Source organism: Salvelinus alpinus, chromosome 23 (assembly GCF_045679555.1).
Source record: "Salvelinus alpinus chromosome 23, SLU_Salpinus.1, whole genome shotgun sequence".
Lineage (NCBI taxonomy): Eukaryota > Metazoa > Chordata > Actinopteri > Salmoniformes > Salmonidae > Salvelinus > Salvelinus alpinus.
In genome coordinates this window covers 41,665,692-41,691,406 of record NC_092108.1, presented here as the reverse complement: position 1 = coordinate 41,691,406, position 25,715 = coordinate 41,665,692, and the positions used below count along the sequence as shown (strand labels likewise).

General features: G+C 41.1%; 1 protein-coding gene across 1 annotated transcript; it reads left to right on the top strand.

The window, feature by feature from the left end:
- Positions 1 to 401: 401 nt before the first annotated feature.
- On the top strand, positions 402 to 25,715 carry LOC139551030 (ras-related protein Rab-3A-like). Its single transcript, XM_071362369.1, has 5 exons — positions 402 to 559; positions 16,501 to 16,725; positions 21,279 to 21,397; positions 22,820 to 22,944; positions 23,216 to 25,715. Exons 2-5 carry the CDS (start codon positions 16,501 to 16,503, stop codon positions 23,404 to 23,406), a joined length of 660 nt encoding a protein of 219 aa, XP_071218470.1. The 5' UTR covers positions 402 to 559; the 3' UTR covers positions 23,407 to 25,715.

Genomic DNA, 25,715 nt, shown 5'->3' with positions numbered 1-25,715 from the left:
GCATTATACCTCAGTGGCCAAGTCCCCAACAACCTGGATGCTCCGGTTTTCAGAGGAAATGGAAAGAGAGCCTGTGAAGAGTGTCATCACTAGTGTCATCACTAGTTACCACAGCCACAACGTCATAAACCCCGCCTATTTCTAATTTATCTTCTTAAAATTGTATATTAAACCTAACCCTAACCTTAACCACACTGCTAAGAGTATGCCTAACCCTAACCCTAACCTTAAATTAAGACCTTAAGGCAACCCAAAATGTTTTTGCACTTCTACTATGTAGCTGATTTTGACTTTGTGGCTGTGATAACTACTGTAAACCGGTAGAAAAGAGACGCTCCATCTTAACTCCTCCTCCACATTTACTGGATTGGTTGAATAGTGCCCCAGGTTGCTCAGCATGCGTAACAGTATTGATTGGTACTCCAGACTGCCAGTCATCGTCTAGCTCTACTATGAGCCCGCCCCCTCGGTAAGAATCACGCAAGTGACGCCCTAGTTTCTGCAGGTGCAACACTGGGTACTACTGCAACGGAGCTGCAGATAAAACAGACAATTCACGGTAAGCCGCAACCTGTATTGTCTGGCGAGGCATTTAAAAAAAATAACAGTAGCACCAGAAAGTGTTTGAATATGTTGGCAGATGTAAGTCAAATAATGGAGGGCAAATGTAGTCGCAAAATAAGGAAGAGTAACCTTCATTTGACATATAGACAAGGATGCTTCGCTAGCATCAATAATAGCCTAGTATGCTAGCTAAGCCTAATTGCAGGGAGACATGTATTTTCTGGTGAACTAATGTTTATGCTGTCAATGCGGTCTTTAAAACGAAAAATAGCGACATTTTGTCATTAAAGCAACAGTCCTTTTGAATGACCGTGAGCAGCTATTACTGGGTAGAAGTGTTATTTTTTTCTTCTGATTGAATTGTACGCGAGACCCTGTACCCTTTAACCAGTTTCTGGACCTAGTTAGGAAACAGTGGTGACCCAAAGAGATGGTCTTAGCCTAATTGATCTCCCTGTGACCAAGACGGCTAACCCATGCAAATGCAATTAACTACCAACATACGTTGACTATAGCAAATGTCAAGTTAAACCGCCTGATGTAACTGCATGTCCATTCAATGTTAGACATGCGCTAAAATCTATTCTCAAGACACCCAGTCATAGCTTGTTAGCCAGTTTAGCCAATGATTGCCTAAGCCGCAACGTTTCTGCCTTGTTGATCTTGGTCGGGTGCGTTGGCAAAGACAGGAGTGCCATAGACGATTTTAGTGTCTAAAATGTCCAACCAATGTAAACAGTAACTATCTACGTTTATCTATAACAAAATGTTTTTTTATTGAATTGCTAAACTGTGAATAATATAAAGATTATCGCAGTATCGTTTATTTCTGGTTAAACGTTATAAGCGCACTATAATATGCGGGGCCAGACTAGCATCCCAGGACTTTCCCCTATCTGTTGTTGAAGATGGGGGAAATTGAATAATGTACAATACACGTTCCTTTAGGAATACCCTACATTTGGGAAGAGATGGGAAGGAAATTTCCACTTCCCCAAGATGGGGTTATGGACATGTTATTTTTTGGGGGGGGGGGGGGGGGGGTGATCCTGTGCTTTAGCGGAAAGATGTCTTTTGAAGTAGGTTAGCTGATTAAACTAAACTCCACGATTTACAATGGGGTTAAGTGGCAAATAGTGTCTGCGGACTGGAGCGCCGACTTCACATAAAATTATCTTTAATCAAAAACGACTGATTACAGCACCAAAAGAATAGCCCGCAATTACAGGGAATTTGGAAAGTATTCAGACCCCTTGACTTTTTCCACAGCCTTATTCTAAAATGGATTAAATTGTTTCTCTCAATCTACACACACTGCCCCATAATGACAAACTGGTTTTTAGAAATGTTTGCAAAAATAACAATTAAATATCAAATGTACATAAGTATTCAGACCCTTTACGCAGTGTTTACAGCCTTGAGTCTACTTATGTATAACGCTACAAGTTTGGCACTAGAGGTCGACCGATTATGATTTTTCAATGCCGATACCGATTATTGGAGGACAAAAAAAGTCGATACCGATTAATCGGCCGATTTATAAAAAAAAATATATATATATATATATATATCATACACACACACACACACACACACACATTTTTGTAATAATGACAATTGCAACAATACTGAAAGAACAATGAACACTTTTATTTTAACTTAATATAATACATAAATACACACACGCACACAGCTCTGAAGTGACAATGATACTGAAGAGTCTGCTTAGGAGACAAATACTCTCAACTGTTTGAATAAAAATAGAGTTTAAGTTACCTGTGATGAATGTTGAAAACAAAAACTTTAATTTCTATATGCAGGAAATCCTATTTTAATAATGGGCATGGTAAGAATTGACAACCAAAGTGCGAGTCATAATTCCCATGACACCTTCTAGCAAAATTTGAAAAGCGGTTCCTTCATTTATTCCATAGGATATTTTTAGATTCACTTAAAATAAGGTCTGTGTTTCGTGTAGGCTTACATCACCGTGCCAATTTTATAACTGTGTAGATATCCATAGGACAAGGTAACTCTGATCAATATTGGCTAAATATAAGCGAAGATAAAAAAAAATGTAGAGTGGATTTATGAAAATATGTTGACAAACGTTACCTTATCCTAGTGAGATTTACACGGGTATCAAAACGTCGAGGCGGTTTAAGCCTGCACGAAACACAGACCTTATTTGAAGTAGATCAAGACATTCTCTATGGAAGACATGAACGGTAAAATAACGAAGGAACCCCTTTCAAATTCAGCCGCAAGTTATTACAAGAATTATAACGCGTCGACTATTTCTCTCTAAACCATATACCTTTGACTAATCCGGAAACTATCACCTCGAAAACAAAACGTTTATTCCGTTCCGTATTTTATCTAACGGGTGGCATCCATGAGTCTAAATATTCCTGTTACATTGCACAACCTTCATTGTTGTCATAATTACGTAAAATTCTGGCAAATTAGTTCGCAAAGAGCCAGGCGGCCCAAACTGTTGCATATACCCTGACTCTGCGTTCAATGAACGCAAGAGAAATTACACAATTTCACCTGGTTAATATTGCCTGCTAACCTGGATTTCTTTTAGCTAAATATGCAGGTTTAAAAATATATACTTGTGTATTGATTTTAAGAAAGGCATTGATGTTTATGGTTAAGTACACATTGGAGCAATGACAGTCATTGATTGATTGTTTTTTATAAGATAAGTTTAATGCTAGCTAACTAGCAACTTACCTTACCTTAGCTTACTGCATTCGCTAACAGGCAGGCTCCTCGTGGAGTGCAATGTAATCAGGTGTTAGAGCATTGGACTAGTTAACTGTAAGGTTGCAAGATTGGATCCCCCGAGCTGACAAGGTTAAAAATCTGTCGTTCTGCCTCGTTCCTAGGCCGTAATTGAAAATAAGAATGTGTTAACTGACTTGCTTAGTTAAATAAAGATTAAATAAAGGTGTAAAAAAATATATATATAAATAAATATATATATATATATAAATCGGTGCCCAAAAATACCGATTTCCGATTGTTATGAAAATTTGAAATCGGCCCCGATTAATCAGCCATTCCGATTAATCGGTCGACCTCTACTTGGCACACCTGTATATGGGGAGATAATCTCATTCTTTTCTGCAGATCTTCTCAAGCTCTGTCAGGTTGGATGGGGAGCATTGCTGGACAGCTATTTTCAGGCCTTTCCAGAGATGTTCAATCGGGTTCAAGTCCGGGCCACTCAAGGCCATTCAGAGACTTGTCTTGAAGCCAGTCCTGCGTTATCTTGGCTGTGTGCTTAGGGTCGTTGTCCTGTTGGAAGGTGAACCTTCGCCCCAATCTGAGGTCCTGAGTGCTCTGGAACAGGTTTTCATCATGGATCTCTCTTTACTTTGCTCTGCTCATCTTTCCTTCAATCCTGACTAGTCTTCCTGGCCCTGCAGCTGAAAAACATCCCCACAGCATGATGCTGCCACTACCATGCTTCACTGTAGGGATGTTGCCAGATTTCCTCCAGATGTGACGCTTGGCATTCAGGCCAAAGAGGTCTTGGTTTTATCAGACCAGAGAATCGTGTTTCTCATGGTCTGAGAGGTGCCTTTTGGCAAACTCCAAGCGGGCTGTCGTGCCTTTTACTGAGGAGTGGCTTCTGTCTGGCCTGATTGGTGGAGTGCTGCAGAGATAGAAGGACAACTATCTCCACAGAGGAACTCTGGAGCTCTGTCAGAGTGACCATCGGGTACTTGGTCAACTCCCTGACCAAGGCCCTTCTCCCCCGATTGCTCAGTTTGGCCAGATCTAGGAAGAGTCTTAGTGGTTCCAAACAGTGTTCTTGGGAACTTAAATGCTGCAGAATATTTTGGTACCCTTCCCCAAATATGTGCTTCGACACAATCCTGTCTCGAAGCTCTACGGACAATTCCTTCGACCACATGGCTTGTTTTTTGCACTGAAATGCATTGTCAACTGTGGGACCTTATATAGACAGGTGTGTGCCTTTCCAAATCATGTCCAATCAATTTAATTTACCACAGGTGGACTCCAAGTTGTAGAAACATCTCAGGGATGATCAATTGAAACAGGATGCACCTGAACTCAATTTCAAGTAGTGATGCACCGATATGACATTTTTGGCCGATACCGATATCCAATATTTTCCTTGCCATTAAACCCAATAACCGATATTTAACATTTTAGCAGCCTTTTAAGCATTCTAGTACTGTTAAATAGTTAACACAAACACACAACGTACCAGCATCATTGCATACATATCGATGAATCATTGTGACATATGAAATACGAGTGATAGTGTAATCAATGTGTAATAACTACGTAAAAAATGTATTAACGCATTCAATTATTATGTGACGTGCAGTCATATTCAGGTCCTGATTGGTCAACAAGCTTATTTGACACGTCAAACAGTGTTATTTGACGTATCTCTGACACGCAAAGACCCAAACGGTGTTCCATAAAAATCCTGGTTGAGAATGAAATGACTGAACATCGAAACAGTACAGCAAGTAAGTGAAAGAAATAGCAAAAACATAGCAAAACGACATCATCTGTTTCAGTAGCTATAGTATAGCTTGGTGTCATCTAAAATAACCCTAATTTTTAAGAAATGCCATATTTGATTAACGGTGGTCGGACCCATCTATGTGAAGCTAACCACAATAAGGATTAGCCACAATAGTGGACTTTGCGGTTAGTCTTCAAATTAAAATTATGGCATAATTCTACTATTTGTATTAATTTGCGTCACTGTCAATGACATACTTTTATTTTGAAGGCAAACCGCAAATTCCGCTATTGTGCCTAATCCTTATTGTGGCTAGCTTCACAACACATAACCCAGTCCGGTCGAGCCTCACTAGCCAGATGAAGCTAGCTGGCTGCTTATCACGTTAGCTTTGGTCAACAGGGTTAAGTAGCTGGCTAGCTATTTATTTTCATAAATTGAAGTTCAATTTAATAGGCAAACAACAAGTGGCACCCTAGCTAATACTTACTCACAAGGATTCCTAAATCATTGCTAAGAATAATGAAAATGACTGCAGTTTCTACAGGTCATTGTTTTCAGTCTGGTTGTGTTGGTGCTAGCTACGTACCAAGCTAAAGCTAGCTACCCCAGAAGTTGCGGTCAAACAAATTATGCTTTATTACCAACGCGGAATTGTAAACACATAATTTGTGACTGGTGTTTGCTTGTTTGCAGACTTTTGTTCAGCTTTGACAGTGCTACTATATCTTTTTTGACACGCAAAGACCCAAACTGTGTTCCATAGTATGTATGTCGTGAAGCTAATAGCAGTGATGCTATTACTGTGTAACTCCGGTAGGGCAACATCTGAAAAATAGCGCACTTGGTACTGTGTACCGGTGCTCGACCAGTCGGCGAAGCCAACATCACCCACGACAGAGAACGGTTGATTGTCGAGGGCAATGAATTCCATTATCTTGGCTTTAATGGATTTCGCCTTTGAGCTGTCTCGCCAAAATATTCTTACTCTTTCAAATGACTGCTCGACATGTTGACTGCTCGACATGTTGACTGCTCGATCCACACCGCAGACATTGTGGGCTAGGTTAATAATGCTGTGTTGCATGTGTAGCGCAAAATTTTATGTGGTGTTATTACGTCATGTACCTACGTTATGTAGGTATGCACGGTACTTTTGACATCGGTTTTAGACATCGGGCCGATACCGATGTTGGCATTTTTAGCTATTATCGGCCGATTCCGATATGTTCACTGATATATCGTGCATCCCAAATTTCAAGTCTTATAGTAAAGGGTTTTAATACTGTGGTGGTTAATTTCTTTACTATCAAATGAGGAGAGAAACTTATCACACAAGTCAGTTATACATAAACTAAATCTTTATTCACTTATTAATAAGGGAGCAGGTCAATATAATTCTATAAAAGCCCCTAAGATATTCTGTGTTTTTATTTACAGTGGTGATGGACAGCTGGAGGCATTTTGTTTTTCACAAGCATAGCGGGATGTGAATTCTGCAAACAACAATTCCAGGATTGGAGGATTCTAAATGAATATCTACGGGGCATTTTTCATTAGGGCAAATCTGGTCTGTGAGAATATCTAAGGGACTTTTATATAATTATAAGGCAGGGTTAGTAATAATAATACACGGTGGGTAACAGATCGGCTCTCGGAACTCATTAAGAGGCGGCTTCTATCTTCAATATGCTTTAAATGCTTTGTTTACAGTAGTGATGGACAGCTGGAGGCATTTTGAAAACATGTTTTCATACTAGAGGTCAACCGAATATGATTTTTCAACGCCGATACCGATTTTATTGGAGGACCAAAAAAAGCCGATACCAATTAAATCAGCCGATTTAAAAAAAAAATAATAATAATAAAAAAAAAAATATATATATATATATATATATTTGTAATAATGACAATTACAATAATACTGAATGAACAATGAACCCTTTTATTTTAACCTAATATAATACATAAAATCAATTTATTCTCAAATAATGAAACATGTTCAATTTGGTTTAAATAATGCAAAAACAGTGTTGGAGAAGTGCAATATTTTGCATGTAAAAAAGCTAACGTTTACGTTCCTTGTTCAGAACATGAGAACATATGAAAGCTGGTGGTTCAATATTCCCAGTTCTTCAATATTCCCAGTTAAGAAGTTTTAGGTTGTAGTTATTATAGGAATTATGACGCGTCGACTATTTCTTCTATACCATTTGTATTTCATAGACCTTTGACTATTGGATGTTCTTATAGGAACTTTAGTATTGCCAGCCTAATCTCGGGAGTTGATAGGCTTGAAGTCATAAACAGCGTTGTGCTTCAAGCATTGCTAAGACCTGCTCACAAACGCAGTAAAGTGCTGTTTGAATGAATGCTGCCTACCACCGCTCAGTCAGACTGCTCTATCAAATATCAAGTCATAGACTTAATTATAATAAACACACAGAAATACGAGCCTTTGGTCATTTAATATGGTCAAATCTGTAAAATATCATTTAGAAAACAAATGTTTATTCTTTCAGGGAAATACGGAACCTTTACGTATTTTGTCGAACGGGTGGCAACCCTAACATGCTGACCAGACCGGACACGTCGTGTGCGCGCCAACGAGCATCTGCGACGCCAAGGGCTAACATAGAAGTTGTTCCTATTTCTGACGCAGATCGCGCTGAAAGTCATCTCCTCATTGGTTTATAGAAGCAGGTACCCACGTGCCATCTCCTCATTGGTTATACCCACGTGGGTGATTGAATGACGAACTTTGTTGCCGGTTGTCGTGGTAATACAATGAAAGTTTAGATGCGAAAAAGCCTGGAAGGAGGAGAGATGACTAGAAACGATTCGGTTGGCCGTTTTATGTGTGGATTAATTGTCGGAGGTCCTTGTGCATTTCAGGTAAAATAACAACTCAATGTTTATATCCCAGGACAAATTAGCTAGCAAGTGCAAGCTAGCTAGCTAAATTGCCATACATGTTTAATGCTTTTCGACCTGTCCCCAAATTAATGTCATTGGTTGAGAGTTTGTTTTGATATTTTAACCTGCGTGTCGTGATCGCGTTTGGTGTGGGGGGCAAAATAAATGTATGCACGATAGCGCACGATGGCGCACGCTCGCAGCGGGGTTGGGTTCCGTGTAAGTCTAAATATTGCTATTACATTGCACAACCTTCAATGTTAATTCTGGAAAATTAATTACGGTCTTTGTTAGGAAGAAACACAGTTCACAACGAGCCAGGTGGCCCAAACTGTTGCATATACCCTGACTCTGCTTGCACTGAATGCAAGGGAAGTGACTGTCACGCCCTGACCTTAGTTCCTTGTTTATGTCTCTATTTTGGTTTGGTCAGGGCGTGAGTTGGGGTGGGCATTATATGTTTTGTTCTATGTTTTGTATTTCTATGTGTTTGGACTGGTATGGTTCCCAATCAGAGGCAGCTGTCAATCGTTGTCTCTGATTGAGAACCATACTTAGGTAGCCTGTTCCCACCTGTGTTTGTGGGTAGTTGTTTCCTGTTTAGTGTAGTGCACCTTGCAGAACTGTTCATTTGTCGTTTTGTTGTTTTTGTTCAAGTGTTAGTATTTATTAAAAGTTAATGTGGACACTTACCACGCTGCACCTTGGTCGTCTTCTCCTTCTCCCGACGACAATCGTTACAGTGACACAATTTCCCTAGTTAATATTGCCTGCTAACATGCATTTATTTTTACTAAATATGCAGGTTTAAAAATATATACTTCTGTATATTGATTTTAAGAAAGGCATTGATGTTTATGGTTAGGTACATTTGTGCAACGAATGTGCTTTTTCTCCCGAATGCGCTTTTGTCAAATCACCCGTTTGGCAAATTTGAAGTAGGCTGTGATTCGATGATAAATTAACAGGCACTGCATTGATTATATGCAACACAGGACAAGCTAGTTAACTACACATGGTTGATGATATTACAAGGTTAACTAGTGATTATGTAAAGATTGATTGTTTTTTATAAGATACGTTTAATGCTAGCTAGCAACTTACCTTGGCTCCTTGCAGCCACAAGGTCCTTTTGATGCTGCACTCGTGTAACAGGTGGTCAGCCTGCCACGCAGTTTCCTCATGGATTGCAATGTAATCAGCCATAATCGGCGTCCAAAAAGGCAGATTACCGATGCAAACAATGTTTCCATGATGGGCTATTAGCAGGGCAATAATAGACTCTTCATAGCCCGGCTATTGTAGGTGTGAAAATCCCCCCCTACTTGCAATGTGTTCGATGCTTAAGTACTCTAAAGTGTTACATTTCTAACTAAAAACCTCATGCAACCGCAAAATGTTGGATAAAGAATACAGTATACTGTACAGTAGCTGTTCATCAACCTCTTTATGCTTTTGTAAAAAAATTATGAGAAAAAATACTTTCAAAATGCAGATGTTTATTCCAACTACATTTTAGTGACACTATTAACCCCCCCCCCCCCCCCCCCCCCCCCAGCTCCATGACCACTGGTAAAACCTTGCTGAGATCAATGTATTTGTAGCATTGTTGTATCGTCAATTTCTCAAGCCAAAACGTCTTGATGGCCTTCACCAGTTCATCATTGCTTGGCAGAGTTACGGATTAATGTTTTCAATGGATACCGAACAAGTTCGATCGGGTTTAAATCATGAGACCTACATGTAGAGATGAAAAATATATTTTTAGATATACTGTAGGCGACATGAGTCTAACTAGTGTTGAGTAATGTGCTGTTAAGTGTTGTAGGTCTTTTATTTTTATTTAACCTTTTGTTGACTATATAAAAGTCTACTTACTCTGCTGGCGTCTTGACCCAGTTTATGCCCTCATTTGCAATGCAAACTCAGGCTGGAGTTTCAGTAAGCAACAATTTGTTACGTTCATTAGCCTACTTTATTCACATTTTTCTGTTATTCAGTGATATTTATTCCCATAGTAATCTATTATGGATCTATCCATCCACTGTTTCGTGCTGCTCTGAGCCAAGCAGGAGGACTGGTCTTGATAAATCTGAGATTTATTTTCACTGAATCTCCGTTTTGGGTATTGGTTAGCCTACAATTAGGGTGTGGAAATGTTAGGATTATTTTGCTCTTCACTCGCAGTCACTTAGTAGCCTACTCCCGACCGGTCACATTGTACAGCTCCATATTTTCCTGATGGAAACCCTGAGGATTTAGTTTTTCTTGGAATAGAAACACCATAATATTAATCAAATTAATTAAGCAAATGTTGTTATATTCTCTAGTACAGCCAATATTAATAACAGTCAAATGCTTCTCAAAGATGCCCTCTGGTGGTCAAACTAGCACGAACTAGCATTAATGGCAACAATGGCTGCTGACACTTAAATAACGTGTCATAGAATTCTACGACGCAACTTTTAAAGGAAGAACCACTATGTACACTACCGGTCAAAAGTTTTAGGACACCGACTCATTCCAGGGTTTTTTCTTTATTTGTATTATTTTCTACATTGTAAAATAATAGTGAAGACAATAAACTATGAAATGACACACATGGAATCATGTAGTAACCAAAAAAGTGTTACACAAATCAAAATATATTTTATATTTGAGCATCTTCAAATGGCCACCCTTTGCCTTGAGAGCTTTGCACACTCTTGGCATTCCCTCAACCAGCTTCATGAGGTAGTCACCTAGAATGCATTTCAATTAACAGGTGTGCCTTGTGGAATTTATTTCCTTCTTAATGCATTTCAGCCAATCAGTTGTGTTGTGACAAGGTAAGAGGGGTATATCAATCAAATGTATTTATAAAGCCCTTTTTACATCAGCCGATGTTACAAAGTGCTATACAGAAACCCAGTCTAAAACCCCAAACAGCAAGCAATGCAGATGTAGAAGCACGGTGGCTAGGAAATCTTTTCAGCGGCAGGGACTGGGAGACTTGTCAGGATCAAGGGAAAGATGAATGAAGCAAAGTACTGAGAGATCCTTGATGAAAACCTGCTCCAGAGCACTCAGGACCTAAGACTGGGGTGGAGGTTCAACTTCCAACAGGACAACGACACTAAGCACACAGCCAAAACAATGCAGGAGTGGCTTCGGGACAAGTCTCTGAATGTCCTTGAGTGGCCCAGCCAGAGCCCGGACTTGAACCCGATCGGACATCTCTGGAGAGACCTGAAAATAGCTGTACAGCGACCCTCCCCATCCAACCTAACAGCTTGAGAGGATCTGCAAAGAAGATTGGCTTGATGCGTCATACACAAGAAGACTTGGGGCTGTAATCGATGCCATAGCTGCTTCAACAAAGTACTGAGTAAAGGGTCTGAATACTTCTATATATTTTTTTATTCATGACGCTCCTCATCCATAATTATCGGATATACGGTAATTGTGCCAGCCCTACTGTAGAGATCTTTTCAGTGTCAAAAGCACTATACACTGAGTGTATGAACACTTTCCTAATGTTGAGTTGCACCCCCCCTCCTTTTTGCCCTCAGCTTCAATTCATCAGCGTAGGTTTTTCGAAAGCGTTCCACAGGGATCCTGGCCCATGTTGACTCTAATACTTCCCACAGTTGTGTCAAGTTGGCTGGATGTCCTTTGGGTGGTGGACCATTCTTTATACACACGGGAAACTGTTGAGCTTGGAAAAACCCAGCAGCGTTGCAGTTCTTGACACAAACCGATGCGCATGGCACCTACTACCATCCCCGTTCAAAGGCACTTAAATCTTTTGTCTTGGCCATTCACCCTCTGAATGGCACACATACACAATCCATGTCTCAATTGTCTCAAAGCTTAAAAATCCTTCTTTTAACCTGTCTCCTTTTTATCTACACTGATTTTAAGTGGATTTAACAGATGACATCAATAAGGGATCATAGCTTTGGATTCACCTGGTCAGTCTGTCATGAAAAGAGCACGTGTTCCTAATGTTTTGTGCACTGTTTGGTACCATTAATAATACCATAATCTCATTGCATTTTTGAATGGCAAGAGTACGCAGTGACATTCAAGCCATCAAAATCACATGGGTCGTTATACTGTAATAAGCATATGCTTATTTCCAAATTAATTTTGGTTTGATTCAAGATATTGTAACATTGCATAGCATCCAGTGCTTGACTTGGCAGGAATTCATCAAATCAAAGTTTATTTGTCACGTGCACCGAATACAACAGGTGTAGTAGACCTTACTGTGAAATGCTTACTTACAGGCTCTAACCAACAGTGCAAAAAATGTATTAGGTGAACAATAGGTAAGTAAATAAATAAAACAACTGTGAAAAATAACAGTAGCGAGGCTATATACAGTAGCGAGGCTATATACAGTAGCAAGGCTACATACAGACACCGGTTAGTCGGGCTGATTGAGATAGTATGTATGTGTAGAAATGGTTAAAGTGACGATGCATATATGATGAACAGAGAGTAGCGTAAAGAGGGGATGGCGGGTGGCGGGACACAATGCAGATAGCCCGGTTAGCCAATGTGCGGGGGCACTGGTTGGTCGGGCCAATTGAGGTAGTATGTACATGAATGTATAGTTAAAGTGACTATGCATATATGATAAACAGAGTAGCAGCAGCATAAAATAGTCCGGGTAGCCATTTGATTACCTGTTCAGGAGTCTTATGGCTTGGGTGTAAAAACTGTTGAGAAGACTTTTTGTCCTAGACTTGGCACTCCGGTACCGCTTGCCATGCGGTAGTAGAGAGAACATTCTATGACTGGGGTGGCTGGGGTCTTTCGACAATTTTTAGGGCCTTCCTCTAACACTGCCTGGTGCAGAGGTCCTGGATGGCAGGCAGCTTAGCCCCAGTGATGTACTGGGCCGTACGCACTACCCTCTGTAGTGCCTTGCGGTCGGAGGCTGAGCAATTGCCGTACCAGGCAGTGATGCAACCAGTCAGGATGCTCTTGATGTTGGAGCTGTAGAACCTTTTGAGGATATGAGGACCCATGCCAAATCTTTTTAGTTTCCTGAGGGGGAATAGGCTTTGTTGTGCCCTCTTCACGACTGTCTTGGTGTGTTTGGACCATTCTAGTTTGTTGATGTGGACACCAAGGAACTTGAAGCTCTCAACCTGCTCTACTACAGCCCTGTCGATGAGAATGGGGGCGTGCTCGGTCCTCCTTTACCTTTTAGGTTGTTGTGTCATCTGCAAACTTAATGATGGTGTTGGAGTTGTGCCTGGCCATGCAGTCATGGGTGAACAGGGAGTACAGGAGGGGACTGCGCACGCACCTGTGGGCGGCTCCAGTGTTGAGGATCAGCGTGGCAGATGTGTTGCTACCTACCCTCACCACCTGGGGGTGGCCCGTCAGGAAGTCCAGGATCCAGTTGCAGAGGGAGGTGTTTAGTCCCAGGATCCTTAGCTTAGTGGTGAGCATTGAGGGTACTATGGTATTGAACGCTGAGCTGTAGTCAATGAATAGCACTCTCACATAGGTGTTCCTTTTGTCCAGGTGGGAAAGGGCAGTGTGGAGTGCAATAGAGATTACATCATCTGTGGATCTGTTTGGTTCGGTATGCAAATTGGAGTGGGTCTAGGGTTTCTTGGATAATGGTGTTGATGTGAGCCTTTACCAGCCTTTCAAAACACTTCATGGCTACGGACGTGAATGCTACGGGTCTGTATTCATTTAGGCAGGTTGCCTTCGTGTTCTTGGGCACAGGGACTATGGTGGTCTGCTTGAAATGTTGTTGAAAATGTCAGTGAAGACACCTGCCAGTTGGTCAGCACATGCCCGGAGCACATGTCCTGGTAATCCATCTGGCCCCGCAGCCTTGTGAATGTTGACCTGTTTAAGGATGGTGTGACAAAGTAACTGTAACTCAGTGTACGCATCCTATGTATTATGTTTACATCTAAATGTTGAATAACATATATGATTAAATATGAGAATACTTTTGTGAAGATAGCAATGTGATTTTAGCCTTTTTAAATGAGAATTGCTTTTTATATAAACTTGTGCCCATTCAGTAACCACGCCCAAGTGAGCACAGACATTGTGTCGGCGTGATGGAACTCCCCCTTTTGGCTTAAAAGGACCCGCTAACAAAATGTCATTAGACCATCCTGATGGACAGCGTTAGCTGAATGTCACGAAATGGTTTAAAACTACGAGACCAAAACATGCCGGGTTGCTGCTGGCGTGTAAAGTGGTTGGGAGCCTGACCCTGAATAATCAACCATTGATACCAAAAGACGTGAGACGTTAGTCTACACGTTGAAATAGTGCGAAACTCTGAAGCTCTCAACCTCAACACTAGAAGCTAAGATAACCTCACATAAATGTGTGTGCATTAGGCTTGTGCAGTATATTGTTTACTGAGTTATTTGGAAATGGCCATGGGATGATTTTTCACTACCGTCAATACCATTTGAAACTATTTATTTTAAGTATTTCAATACATTTTAATATTTGTAGCTACTTTTTAAAGTAATAAATACCTGCAGTCAACTTGTGCAATACGTTAGGAGATAAAGCAGATCGCTTTTTGTCTTTTCACTTGTCACATTATTTCACATTAGGAAGCTTACCGTAGTTGCCCAGAACAGTTGAGACAGTCATGTGTTTGTTTGTAAGTAGCACAACGGGAGAAAGCAGGAGCAGGTCCAGCTGTGTATAGACTGGGATCGTGTTTTGTAATGCAAGTAAAGGTTTTATTTTTCTTCAATAGAGTAATCAGGGACGTGCAACTATAGTATTCCTTCACAGAAAATACATTAGTGCAACACATTCATGAGAAAATAGCTTAATTTTCATCAGATGGCAAGAGAAGTGCAACACTATTTGGCTAGCAGCCACACAAGTAGGCTAAATGAGCTTACAATGAAAAAGCCAGGTCTTTTTTTGAAAAAAACTATGCATGGCCATCAGATTTCTAATGTTTATTATAAAAAGAGTGTAGCCAGCTACATTTCCTAATGTTTTTCTAAAATGTAATCTTACATTTTTACCGGAGAAAAGTAGCTACACATCAGTCAGAGCGCTGTCTGCTGATAGAATGCCCGTCAGGGGAATTCTCAGTGGAGAAGTGCAGCTGAAGCACTAAATGTGTCTGATGTCGAGCAGAAATGACAATAAGAAGCATTTCAGATCTTCATTTACAAAACGCAGAAAGATATTTCTTATGCGTTGCATCTTCTTTTCCTGTAAGAAAAATGCAGAATTCTGCATTAACACAACCCCTAAATTTGACTTGCTAGTTAATCGAAGGAAGTGGCTGAATTAATAAGGTGACTGGGCATCATATTGCTCTCTGCCATGTTTGAGATGTCTAAAGCCCTTTTGGATGAGTTAGTGGCAGCTGTACAAATATCTAGATTTTCTTTTTTTCTCTCACTTCTCGGCTGTTTTCTCTCCTCTCTTCTTAGAGCAGAGCAGGCCTGTTGCCCTAGCGACTTAATATTACACACAGACACCACGTGTACACATGCTACTTCAGAGCCGGTACTGTTCTTCCTTCAGACGATCATGCGTCAACTTTGTTCATTAGCATAATTTCTCTCATTCACATTCGCTTATCCAAACTCACCAAAATTTATATTCGGTAGCTCCTAACTATATATGCATGACTATGAGCTGGATTACCTGTCTTTGCAATTAGTTTATTTTTGTTTGCGCTCGTTAGCATATTTAGCTAGCAGCCTCCATGGAAATTCCCTATTACTTGTGCTATTTTTGTTAACATTCTGGTAATAGACGCCCAATGGGCTTTTTTGCATGTTTTGGCGCCCCCTTGTGTACTAAGCCAGTAATAACATATATCCCGGTATGACGATATGAAAATCTGGATACCGCCCAACCCATGTGTGTGTTGGAGTGTCAGTGTGTAGAGTCCAGTGTGCATAGACAGTGCAAAAATAAAACACAAGGGGCAACTCAGTCCGTCTAGTCATTTTGTTAGCTATTTAGCAGTCTTATGGCTTGGGGATAGAAGCTGTTCAGGAGCCTGTTGGTGTCAGACTTGATGCACGTTCGGAAGCAGCGATAACAGTCTATGGCTTAGGTGGCTGGAGTCTTTAACCATTTTCCGGGCCTTAAGGTGAAGTTACCATTTTATTAGGCATATAAAATATAAATAGCTCCAATACACATATTCCTATACAAAAGGTGCAGAGATGCATTCTATAAGCGTCATGGTTCCTACAGCGGGCTCAGAATGCACTGTTTGAAAACTAATTATTTTGTAGTGGACGAACGTGCGCAGGTCAACTTTTTTTTCAATGTGATTTGTTTGACAATCGGAAGAGAACCTCCTTGGCAGGTTGTGTTCATGCCACTTTAATAGGTAATGCATATTTACCATTAAAATGCATGTCTTTACTATTAGTCCCATTTTATGTATATTTTTTAATCATAAACTGAAAGTCCTGGGGAAAAAATTGAGACCCCGAATGTCCCGGTATGATTTGCGCTCTGCTTTTCTCCCTCCAAAGATGGCCTCAGCAACAGCAACCTATGGACAGAAGGAGTCCTCCGACCAGAACTTCGACTACATGTTCAAGATCCTGATCATTGGCAACAGCAGTGTGGGTAAAACCTCCTTCCTGTTTCGCTACGCTGACGACTCCTTCACGCCGGCTTTCGTCAGCACGGTGGGCATCGACTTCAAGGTGAAGACCATCTACAGGAACGACAAAAGGATAAAGCTGCAGATCTGGGTGAGACACTGACCTTAACTGATTCTGTCATCCTTCTGTTAACCACAAATTAGGTCATGTTCGTTATTAGGGGTGTTCTGGCTTTAAAGGTCCAATGCAACTGTTTTTATCTCAATATCAAATAATTTCTGGGTAACAATTAAGTACTTTACTGTGATTGTTTTCAACTGTGATTGTTTTCAATTAAAATGGTAAAAAAAAGAAGCAAAAATAGCTTCTTAGCAAAGAACAATTTCTCAAGCAAGAATTTTGGTTGAAGTGTCTAAGAGTGAGGAGAGAAACTGAAAACGACCTGTTATTGGCAGAGCGGTTTGGAACCGTGATGTCACAAGGCAGGCCGAAACTCCATCCCACCAAAACAGGCTGAAATTTCAGGCAGTATTTTGAAACGGCTCTTACACTAAAAGGGCAGTATCATACTTTTCACAATTTCACATTAATTTGAACTTCATAGTGTGAAATATATATATACAGTACCAGTTAAAAGTTTGGACACACTTACTCATTCAAGGGTTTTTCTTTATTTGTACTATTTTCTACATTGTAGAATAATAGTAAAGACATCAAAACTATGAAATAACACATGTATTAATCAAAAAAGTGTTAAACAAATGTAAATATATTTTAGATTCCTCAAAGTAGCCAATCAATCAAATGTATTTATAAAGCCCTTCTCACATCAGTTGATGTCACAAAGTGCTGTACAGAAACCCAGCCTAAAACCCCAAACGGCAAGCAATGCAGGTGTAGAAGCACGGCGGCTAGGAAAAACTCCCTAGAAAGGCCGGAACCTAGGAAGAAACCAGGCTATGAGGGGTGGCCAGTCCTCTTCTGGCTGTGCCGGGTGGAGATTATAACAGAACATGGCCAAGATGTTCATAGATGACCAGCAGGGTAAAATAATAATAATCACAGTGGTTGTAGAGGGTGCAACAGCTCAGCACCTCAGGAGTAAATGTTAGTTGGCTTTTCATAGCCGATCATTCAGAGTATCTCTACCGCTCCTGCTGTCTCTAGAGAGTTGAAATCAGCAGGTCTGGGACAGGTAGCACATCTGTTGAACAAGTCAGGGTTCCATAGCCGCAGGCAGAACAGTTAAAACTGGAGCAGCAGCACGACCAGGTGGACTGGGGACAGCAAGGAGTCATCAGGCCAGGTAGTCCTGAGGCATGGTCCTAGGGCTCAGGTCCTCCGAGAGAGAGAAAGGGAATTAGAGAGCACACTTAAATTCACACAGGACACCAGATAAGACAGGAGAAATACTCCAGATAAGACTGACCCTAGCCCCCCGACACAAACTATTGCAGCATAAATACTGGAGGCTGAGACAGAAGGGGTCGGGAGACACTGTGGTCCCGTCCGACAATACTCCCGAACAGGGCCAAACAGCCACCCTTTGCCTTGATGACAACTTTGCACACTCTTGGCATTCTCTCAATCAGCTTCACCTGGAATGCTTTCCCAACAGTATTGAAGGAGTTCCCACATGTGCTGAACACTTGTTGGCTGCTTTTCCTTGATTCTGTGGTCCAACTCATCCAAAACCATCTCAATTGGCTTGAGGTTGGGTGAGTGTGGAGGCCAGGTCATCTGATGCAGTACTCCATCACTCTCCTTCTTGGTAAAATAGCCCTTACACAGCCTGGAGGTGTGTTGGGTCATTGTCCTGTTGAAAAACAAATTATACTCTGGATCTTCCTTTCCTGTGGCTGTCCTCATGAGAGCCAGCTTCATCATAGTGCTTGATTGTTTTTGCGACTGCACTTGAAGAAACTTTCAAAGTTCTTGAAATTTTCCGTATTGACTGACCTTCATGTCTTAATAATGATGGATGATCGCTTCTCTTTGCTTATTTGAGCTGTTCTTGCCATAATATGGGCTTGGTATTTTACCAAATAGGGCTATTTTCTGTGTACCACCACTATCTTGTCACAACACAACTGATTGGCTCAAACGCATTAAGAAGGAAAGATATTTCACTTTTAACAAGGCACACCTGTTAATTGAAATGCATTCAAGGTGACTACCTCATGAAGCTGGTTGAGGGAATGCCAAGAGTGTGCAAAGCTGTCATCAATGCAAAGGGTGACTACTTTGAAGAATCTCAAATATACACATTTTGTTTTACTTTTTTGGTTACTACATGATTCCATACATGTTTTTTCATGGTTTTGATGTCTTCACTATTATTCTACAATGTAGAAAATAGTAAAAATAAAGGACCCTTGAATGAGTCGGTGTGTCCAAACTTTTGACTGGTGCTGTATATAACACAGAACAATCTGTTTTTTGACTGCACTGGGGATTGCTCCCCCAAATTACAAATGTATCTCATCTTATGGATACATAGTCGCCTGGTTTGGGTGACATCTGACATTGACAGATTTAACTACAGTGGTAAGTAATCGCCAACCCTGGCCTTGGAGAGCAAATGTACAGGGTATACAGGCTTTTGTTTCAACCAAGCACTAACACACCCGATCCAAAGAATAAACTGTTCGACAAGAGCATGATCAGTTGACTCGGGTGTATTATTGTTGGACTGGAACAAAAGCTTGCATAACCTGTAGCACACCAGAACCAGGGTTGGTGACTACTGTTTTACCTTATTTTCATATGAATGAGCTCAAAGGTCTTGGCATGCAGGCTAGCTCTCCAAGTTTGATACCAATAAGCTATACAGTAATGGGGGAAAGATGGGAAATATCGCATGACAATAGGCTAGACTCGTACTAGAATAGTAATATATGCCATTTAGCAGATGCTTTCCGTATGAAAGTTTGGCTTTTTAGGGGGCGAGTTTGTTTAGGATTTTGGCAGACCCCTATGCTTTCATGCACACATCTCCATTAGAGGCCTATGACAGGGGTGCCTGGAGAGGGAAGGGGACGGAGAGGAGCAGTATCCGCAGTATCGGTACACTAGCAGGAGGTTTGTGTCTCTAGTGCCAGTCTCTCTCTTTCTCTTTCTGTCTGATTCTCTCTCCATCTCTCTCTCTGTCTGTGGCTCCTGTGAGGAATATGTTTAGTTCTGAAGAAGATTGGTTGTGACACCACGTGCGTCATGGTGGGTTGTCTGCATCCACCCCCTTCAGCAGGGTAGACCTCGCTGTCGAACAACACATACAGTACCAGTCAAAAGTTTGGAGACACCTACGTATTCCAGGGTTTTTATTTATTTTTACATTGTAGAATAATAGTGAAGACGTAAGGAATAAGGAATCATGTAGTAACCAAAAAAAGTGTCAAACAAATCTAAATATATTTTATATGTGAGATTCTTCAAAGGAGCCACCCTTTGCCTTGATGACAGCTTTGTACACTCTTGGCATTCTCTCAACCAGCTTCATGAGGTAGTCACCTGGAATGCATCGCAATTAACAGGTGTGCCATGTTTAAAAGTTAATTTGTGGAATTTCTTTCCTCAATGCGTTTGACTAAATCAGTTGTATTGTGACAAGGTAGGGTTGATATACAGAAGATAGCCCTATTTGGAAAAAGAACAGCTCAAATAAGCAATACACACACAGCTCAGATCTAAGGTGGTGGTAGCTATTCTCATCACAAGACTTTAATAAGGAGAGTACATCCACACCCAATATATAATCTTGATTTATATGCTGCTTGACGTGTGGAATAAATCAAGATTATATGCTGTCAGTGTGGGTTTACTTTATTCATATGATTTTGTCAGCACGACCACGTCCCTGTGTCATAAGATAGCTGAAGACCGAAAATGAACAGAGATGCTGATAAATGTGTGTGGTTTCCTAAATCGCCTCGATTAATATGCCAAAGCGGCTGCCATTGCTGTCTCTCAAGTGTAGAATCATTTATGGCCTAATGACGCCCATCTATCGCACTGCTACCTCACTGCTTGTTTAAATGTGAAATATGCATAAATCGCTCCGCCATTTCCAGGTTGCTAAAATTCAAATAGTTCAAGCAATCCACACTATCCACACTATCCACAAGCAATGGATAGTGTAGAGAATCATTGTACCATATAAACCGTTGTGAAATATATTTTCATTAAACAAAAAATATTGTATTTTCAGCTGTTTGAAGCTGGTGTACAAAACCGAATGTAAAAGACACAAACTAAACTTAAGAATGGAAGGCATAGAAATAGAGCACATAGAACCAATCTACCACTTCTTAGACAAGCTTTCATTGAGAGTGACAGATCTATCTCACTATTTCTATGTGAATGTGGTCGGGTCGCCCCAAAAGTGACATATTTCAGGTATAGAACAGTGTTTTACCCTGATATACTGCACTGCGGCATGTGCTGGCTATAAATTGATACTATAACTAAACTTCTGACATCACATAGAATATTCTGAAGTTAGTATCTTGTCTTTATCCACAACTACATTGTTATATGCAGCTACAATGTTTAAACATGGATGTGGGGTTAAACTTAATGCGTTCTTTTTATATGCTGTAGTACATTGGTATTTGGAGTGCTTTTTCTGCTGCAGGACTATTTTTGTGCATGATTATGTTTGTGTAAGATAATGACTCATTGTGTGATATGTGTGTTTCTCCCAGGATACTGCCGGACAGGAGCGCTACAGGACCATCACCACGGCCTACTACAGAGGAGCCATGGGCTTCATCCTCATGTATGACATCACCAACGAGGACTCCTTCAACGCCGTGCAGGACTGGTACGGGACCTGTGTGTGTGTGTGAAACAACTGTATGCATGTTTGTCTGTCTGTATCGGTATTTACGCTATATACAAAAGTATGTGGACAGCCACACCCGTTGCTGACAGGTTAATAAAATCGACCACACAGCCATGCAATCTCCATAGACAAACAGTGGCAGTAGAATGGCCTTACTGAAGAGCTCAGTGACTTTCAATGTGGCACCGTCATAGGATGCCACCTTTCCAACAAGTCAGTTTTTCAAATGTCTGCCCTGCTAGAGCTACCCTGGTCAACTGTAAGTGCTGTTATTGTTAAGAGGAAAGATATAGTAGCAACCACGGCTCAGCCACAAGGTGGTAGGCCACACAAGCTCACAGAATAGGACCGCCGACTGCTGAAGCGGGTAGCAAGTAAAAATCGTCCGTCCTCGATTGCAACACTCACTACCAAGTTCCAAACTGGCTCTGGAAGCAATGTCAGCACAAGAACTGTTCGTCAGGAGCTTCATGAAATGGCTTTCTATGTCCGAGCAGCTGCACACAAGCCTAAGATCATCATGCGCAATACCAAGCGTCGGCTGGAGTGGTGTGAAGCTCGCCGCCATTGGACTCTGGAGCAGTGGAAACGCGTTCTCTGGAGTGATGAATCATGTTTCACCACCTGGCAGTCCGACGGACGAATCTGGGTTTGACTGATGCCAGGAGAGCGCTACCTGCCCCAATGCATAGCGTAAACTGTAAAGTTTGGTGGAGGAGGAATAATGGTCTGGGGCTGTTTTTCATGTTTCGTGCTAGGCCCCTTAGTTTCAGTGAAGGGAAATCTTAATGCTGCAGCATACAATGACATTCTAGATGATTCTGTGCATCCAACTTTGTGGCAACAGTTTGGGGAAGGCCTTTTCCTGTTTCAGCATGACAACGCCCCCATGCACAAAGTGAGGTCCATACAGAAATGGTTTGTCGATCGGTGTGGAAGAACTTGACTGGCCTGCACAGAGCCCTGACCTCAACCCCATCGAACACCTTTGGGATGATTTGAAACGCCGACTGCGAGCCAGGCCTAATCGCCCAACATTCGTGCCCGACCTCACTAAAGCTCTTGTGGCTGAATGGGAGCAAGTCCCCCGCAGCAATGTTCCAACATCTAGTGGAAAGCCTTCCCAGAAGAGTGGAGGCTGTTTTAGCAGCAAAGGGGAGACCAACTCCATATTAATGCCCATGATTTTGGAATGAGATGTTCGACGAGCACTTTTCTTTGGTCATGTAGTGCATGTTCTGCAAAATGTGAATAATTTGATGACTGGGTGAAAAAATGGCAGTACCAGTCAAGTGTCAGTTGCTTTGCCCGCTTGGATGAGGGTCAATGCATGGAACTCAGTTTTCTTTAGTTGTGATAGGACCTGTAATATAACTACAACAATTGAATGTGTGTGTACAGGTCCACCCAGATCAAGACGTACTCCTGGGACAACGCCCAGGTCCTACTGGTGGGAAACAAGTGTGACATGGAAGACGAGAGGGTGGTGGCAGCAGACAGGGGCCGGCAGCTCTCTGACCAACTAGGTGAGTTGGAACACTGTACTTAATTACCCAGTAATATAATAATAAATCCTGTGTCCTTTCCCTAGAAAATTAGTCATTGTTTTATGTGCCTACTCTGCTATTACTGTGTACAGCTGAGTAATTACGTTCTGGTTACCGGAGTAGTTATTGAGCAACTTCACGCCATAAATACAAGTTCATGTAAAGTGTTGCTCATTACAACAAATACACATCACGTTACATTCAAACTACTCTTAATTAATCAGACATCTGTCTTTCCTCTCCTCTGCAGGCTTTGAGTACTTTGAGTGCAGTGCAAAGGACAACATCAACGTCAAGCAGACGTTTGAGCGGCTGGTGGACATCATCTGTGAGAAGATGTCAGAGAGCTTGGACAACGCCGACCCCGCCGTCACAGGGGCCAAACAGGGGCCCCAGCTCACCGAGCAGCCCGAACGCCCCCACCAGGACTGTGCTTGCTAAACACCCACTACACACGCACCATAGACACACACACACACACCTGACCCCTCACACACCTTTTCCTACAGCCTATGCTGGTGGAAGAGGTCTGTGATGGGTTTGTGTTTTAGATGGAAGAGCCTGGCTGAAAACTCTGTTATTCCATATTTCAGTCCCCCGTCTATCCAAAGGTGTTTAGAGTCCAAAGTTCACATTCTGACTCCCCTTACTGCGGCCTCGAACCTGAAGGGATTTCATGTATTTTTTCGAAGGGCCACATTGCTGATTATCTGTTTACTGTTGATAGTTTTGCTGTTTTTTTAGATGTCCTCGATTGGCTGGTTAGCAATCAAATCTATTTAAGTGGCGTGAGTGAGGTATGTTCAAAGTCCACATTTTGCATAACAAATATTTTTATGAGATTTGTTTTTTCGAACTTATCCGACCAAAATCCCATGCATATCGGTTATCAGTCATGGTCATTTCCTAATATTTTATCATTGCTGGATTTAAGAAAAAGAACTTGATGATGTGGTAAGTACTGGTCCCTGTCCCAGTTTAAATGTTTTATTGTTATTTTTTTAACCCATCTTTTCTTTTCTTTTTTTTGCAAACCTAGAAAAGTGTCTTTAAGTAGAAGAGTATATTTAAATGTTCAACTTCGTAATATAATAAATATGCATTTTAGAATTCTTAAATATATAATCAAATGGTATAAAATTACAATAATTTAAGGTGAAAAAATATCTGTCCTTTGTGAGAGGTGCATGTTTTTTTTGTTGTTGTTTTACCATGGAACATCTAAGAGCTGTTGGCCACGTCCCGCTGAATCAAACTGGTTTGTTTGTTTGTTTCGCTGTCAGGGTCGTGTGAACAACAGTTGAAAATGTAGCTTCTTATTCCTTGTCAGTGTGCATCACTGCTATTCTACAGCACAATCGCCTCTTCATGTGTATTCATGTGTACAACACACACACCCACAGTCAGGACAACACTGGGCTACTGCACCCATATACTACAACACTGACCAATGTTAACATCACGTTCCAATCTTTTTCCCATAGTCCATATGATTTGTCTTTTCTATTTGTTTTAGGGATTTTTATTTTTTTAGCATGTTCAACATCATGTTTGTGTGATTTTGGTTTGTTTCAGTGTAGAGATAATTGCCTGTTGGTATATACATGAGGAAATCGTAGTCAACGAAATGCACTCAGGCACATGAAGATATTTGGTCAGTTATGTCACGACCATCTATATTTACACACAGTATTATGTCTTATTTATTTTTAGATGAAGTTCTTCATAGAGCGCAGCCCGCAAACAATCTATCACAGTTGAAAAAAGGCTGTTATCAGTATTGTATGGGGTGGTTGGTTTAAACCAGGCTGTCCTTTTTGAGATTGAATTGGGTTGAAATACTCCTGCCCGAAAACACTTACATTCCACTGTATGTTCTCCTGATTATGTACAAGCTGTTTCAATGGGAACTGCTTTCACTTCCATTTTCCATGTTTCTAAACCAACTGAACCTTTTAGGGTGGGTGTAGTACCAGTGTGAATACTGTATTACTCTCAGAGAAATACTGTGTCATTGGCCAGCCTGGTTCTCCAATATTAACTGCCAACAAACCTGCTAAAGGTCATGTCTGTTACAAATACTGTTTATGTGAAGTCTTTAGGCAGCTTTGCTTTCATGTTTTTTTCCAAAGATGTCCCAATTAGACTACCAAGCCAAAAATGACACCCACTGGGACAAGACTTGTTTGACATGTTTTTGGAGCTGCACTGAGTAAAAGGCCTGTAGTAGTGTAAGAGAAGCATTTGGTATGTATGCCTACTCCCTGTGGCAGTTTTCAAAAAGGGAGAAGTGTGTAAAGTATAATCAGTACTTTTTTATTTTATTTAACTTAGCCAGTCAGTTAAGAAAAAAAATATTATTTACAATGACGGCCTACCGGGGAAAAGTGGGTTAACAGCCTTTTTCAGGGGCAGAATGACAGATTTTACCTTGTCAGCTCGGGGATTCGATTACTGGACCAGCTCGGGATTTGGTTACTCGCCCAAAGCTCTAGCCACTCGGCAACCTGCCGCCCCTAATCACGTCCTATTATTTTTGATGCAACAACTTTAGTTCTTTGATTTGTGTTTTGCTACAGCTGTAAACTTGCCTCTGACTTAGGTATGTGTCCAATTCAGCATTCTTAGCTCTCCTCCCTTCCCCCTGTAAATAAGCATTTTTTTGTTGGGTTTTAGTCTTGAATTGTCCTGTAATACTGTAACTCCAGGTTTGCTAAAACCAAGGAATTAATAAACAAAATATAAAAGCA

Excerpts from the sequence above, each read along its gene's own strand:
- LOC139551030 (XM_071362369.1), top strand. The coding sequence starts at position 16,501 with ATGGCCTCAGCAACAGCAACCTATGGACAGAAGGAGTCCTCCGACCAG. Across the intron at positions 21,398-22,819 it reads TTCAACGCCGTGCAGGACTG|GTCCACCCAGATCAAGACGT; the intron begins GTACGGGACCTG and ends GTGTGTGTACAG. Across the intron at positions 22,945-23,215 it reads GCAGCTCTCTGACCAACTAG|GCTTTGAGTACTTTGAGTGC; the intron begins GTGAGTTGGAAC and ends TCTCCTCTGCAG.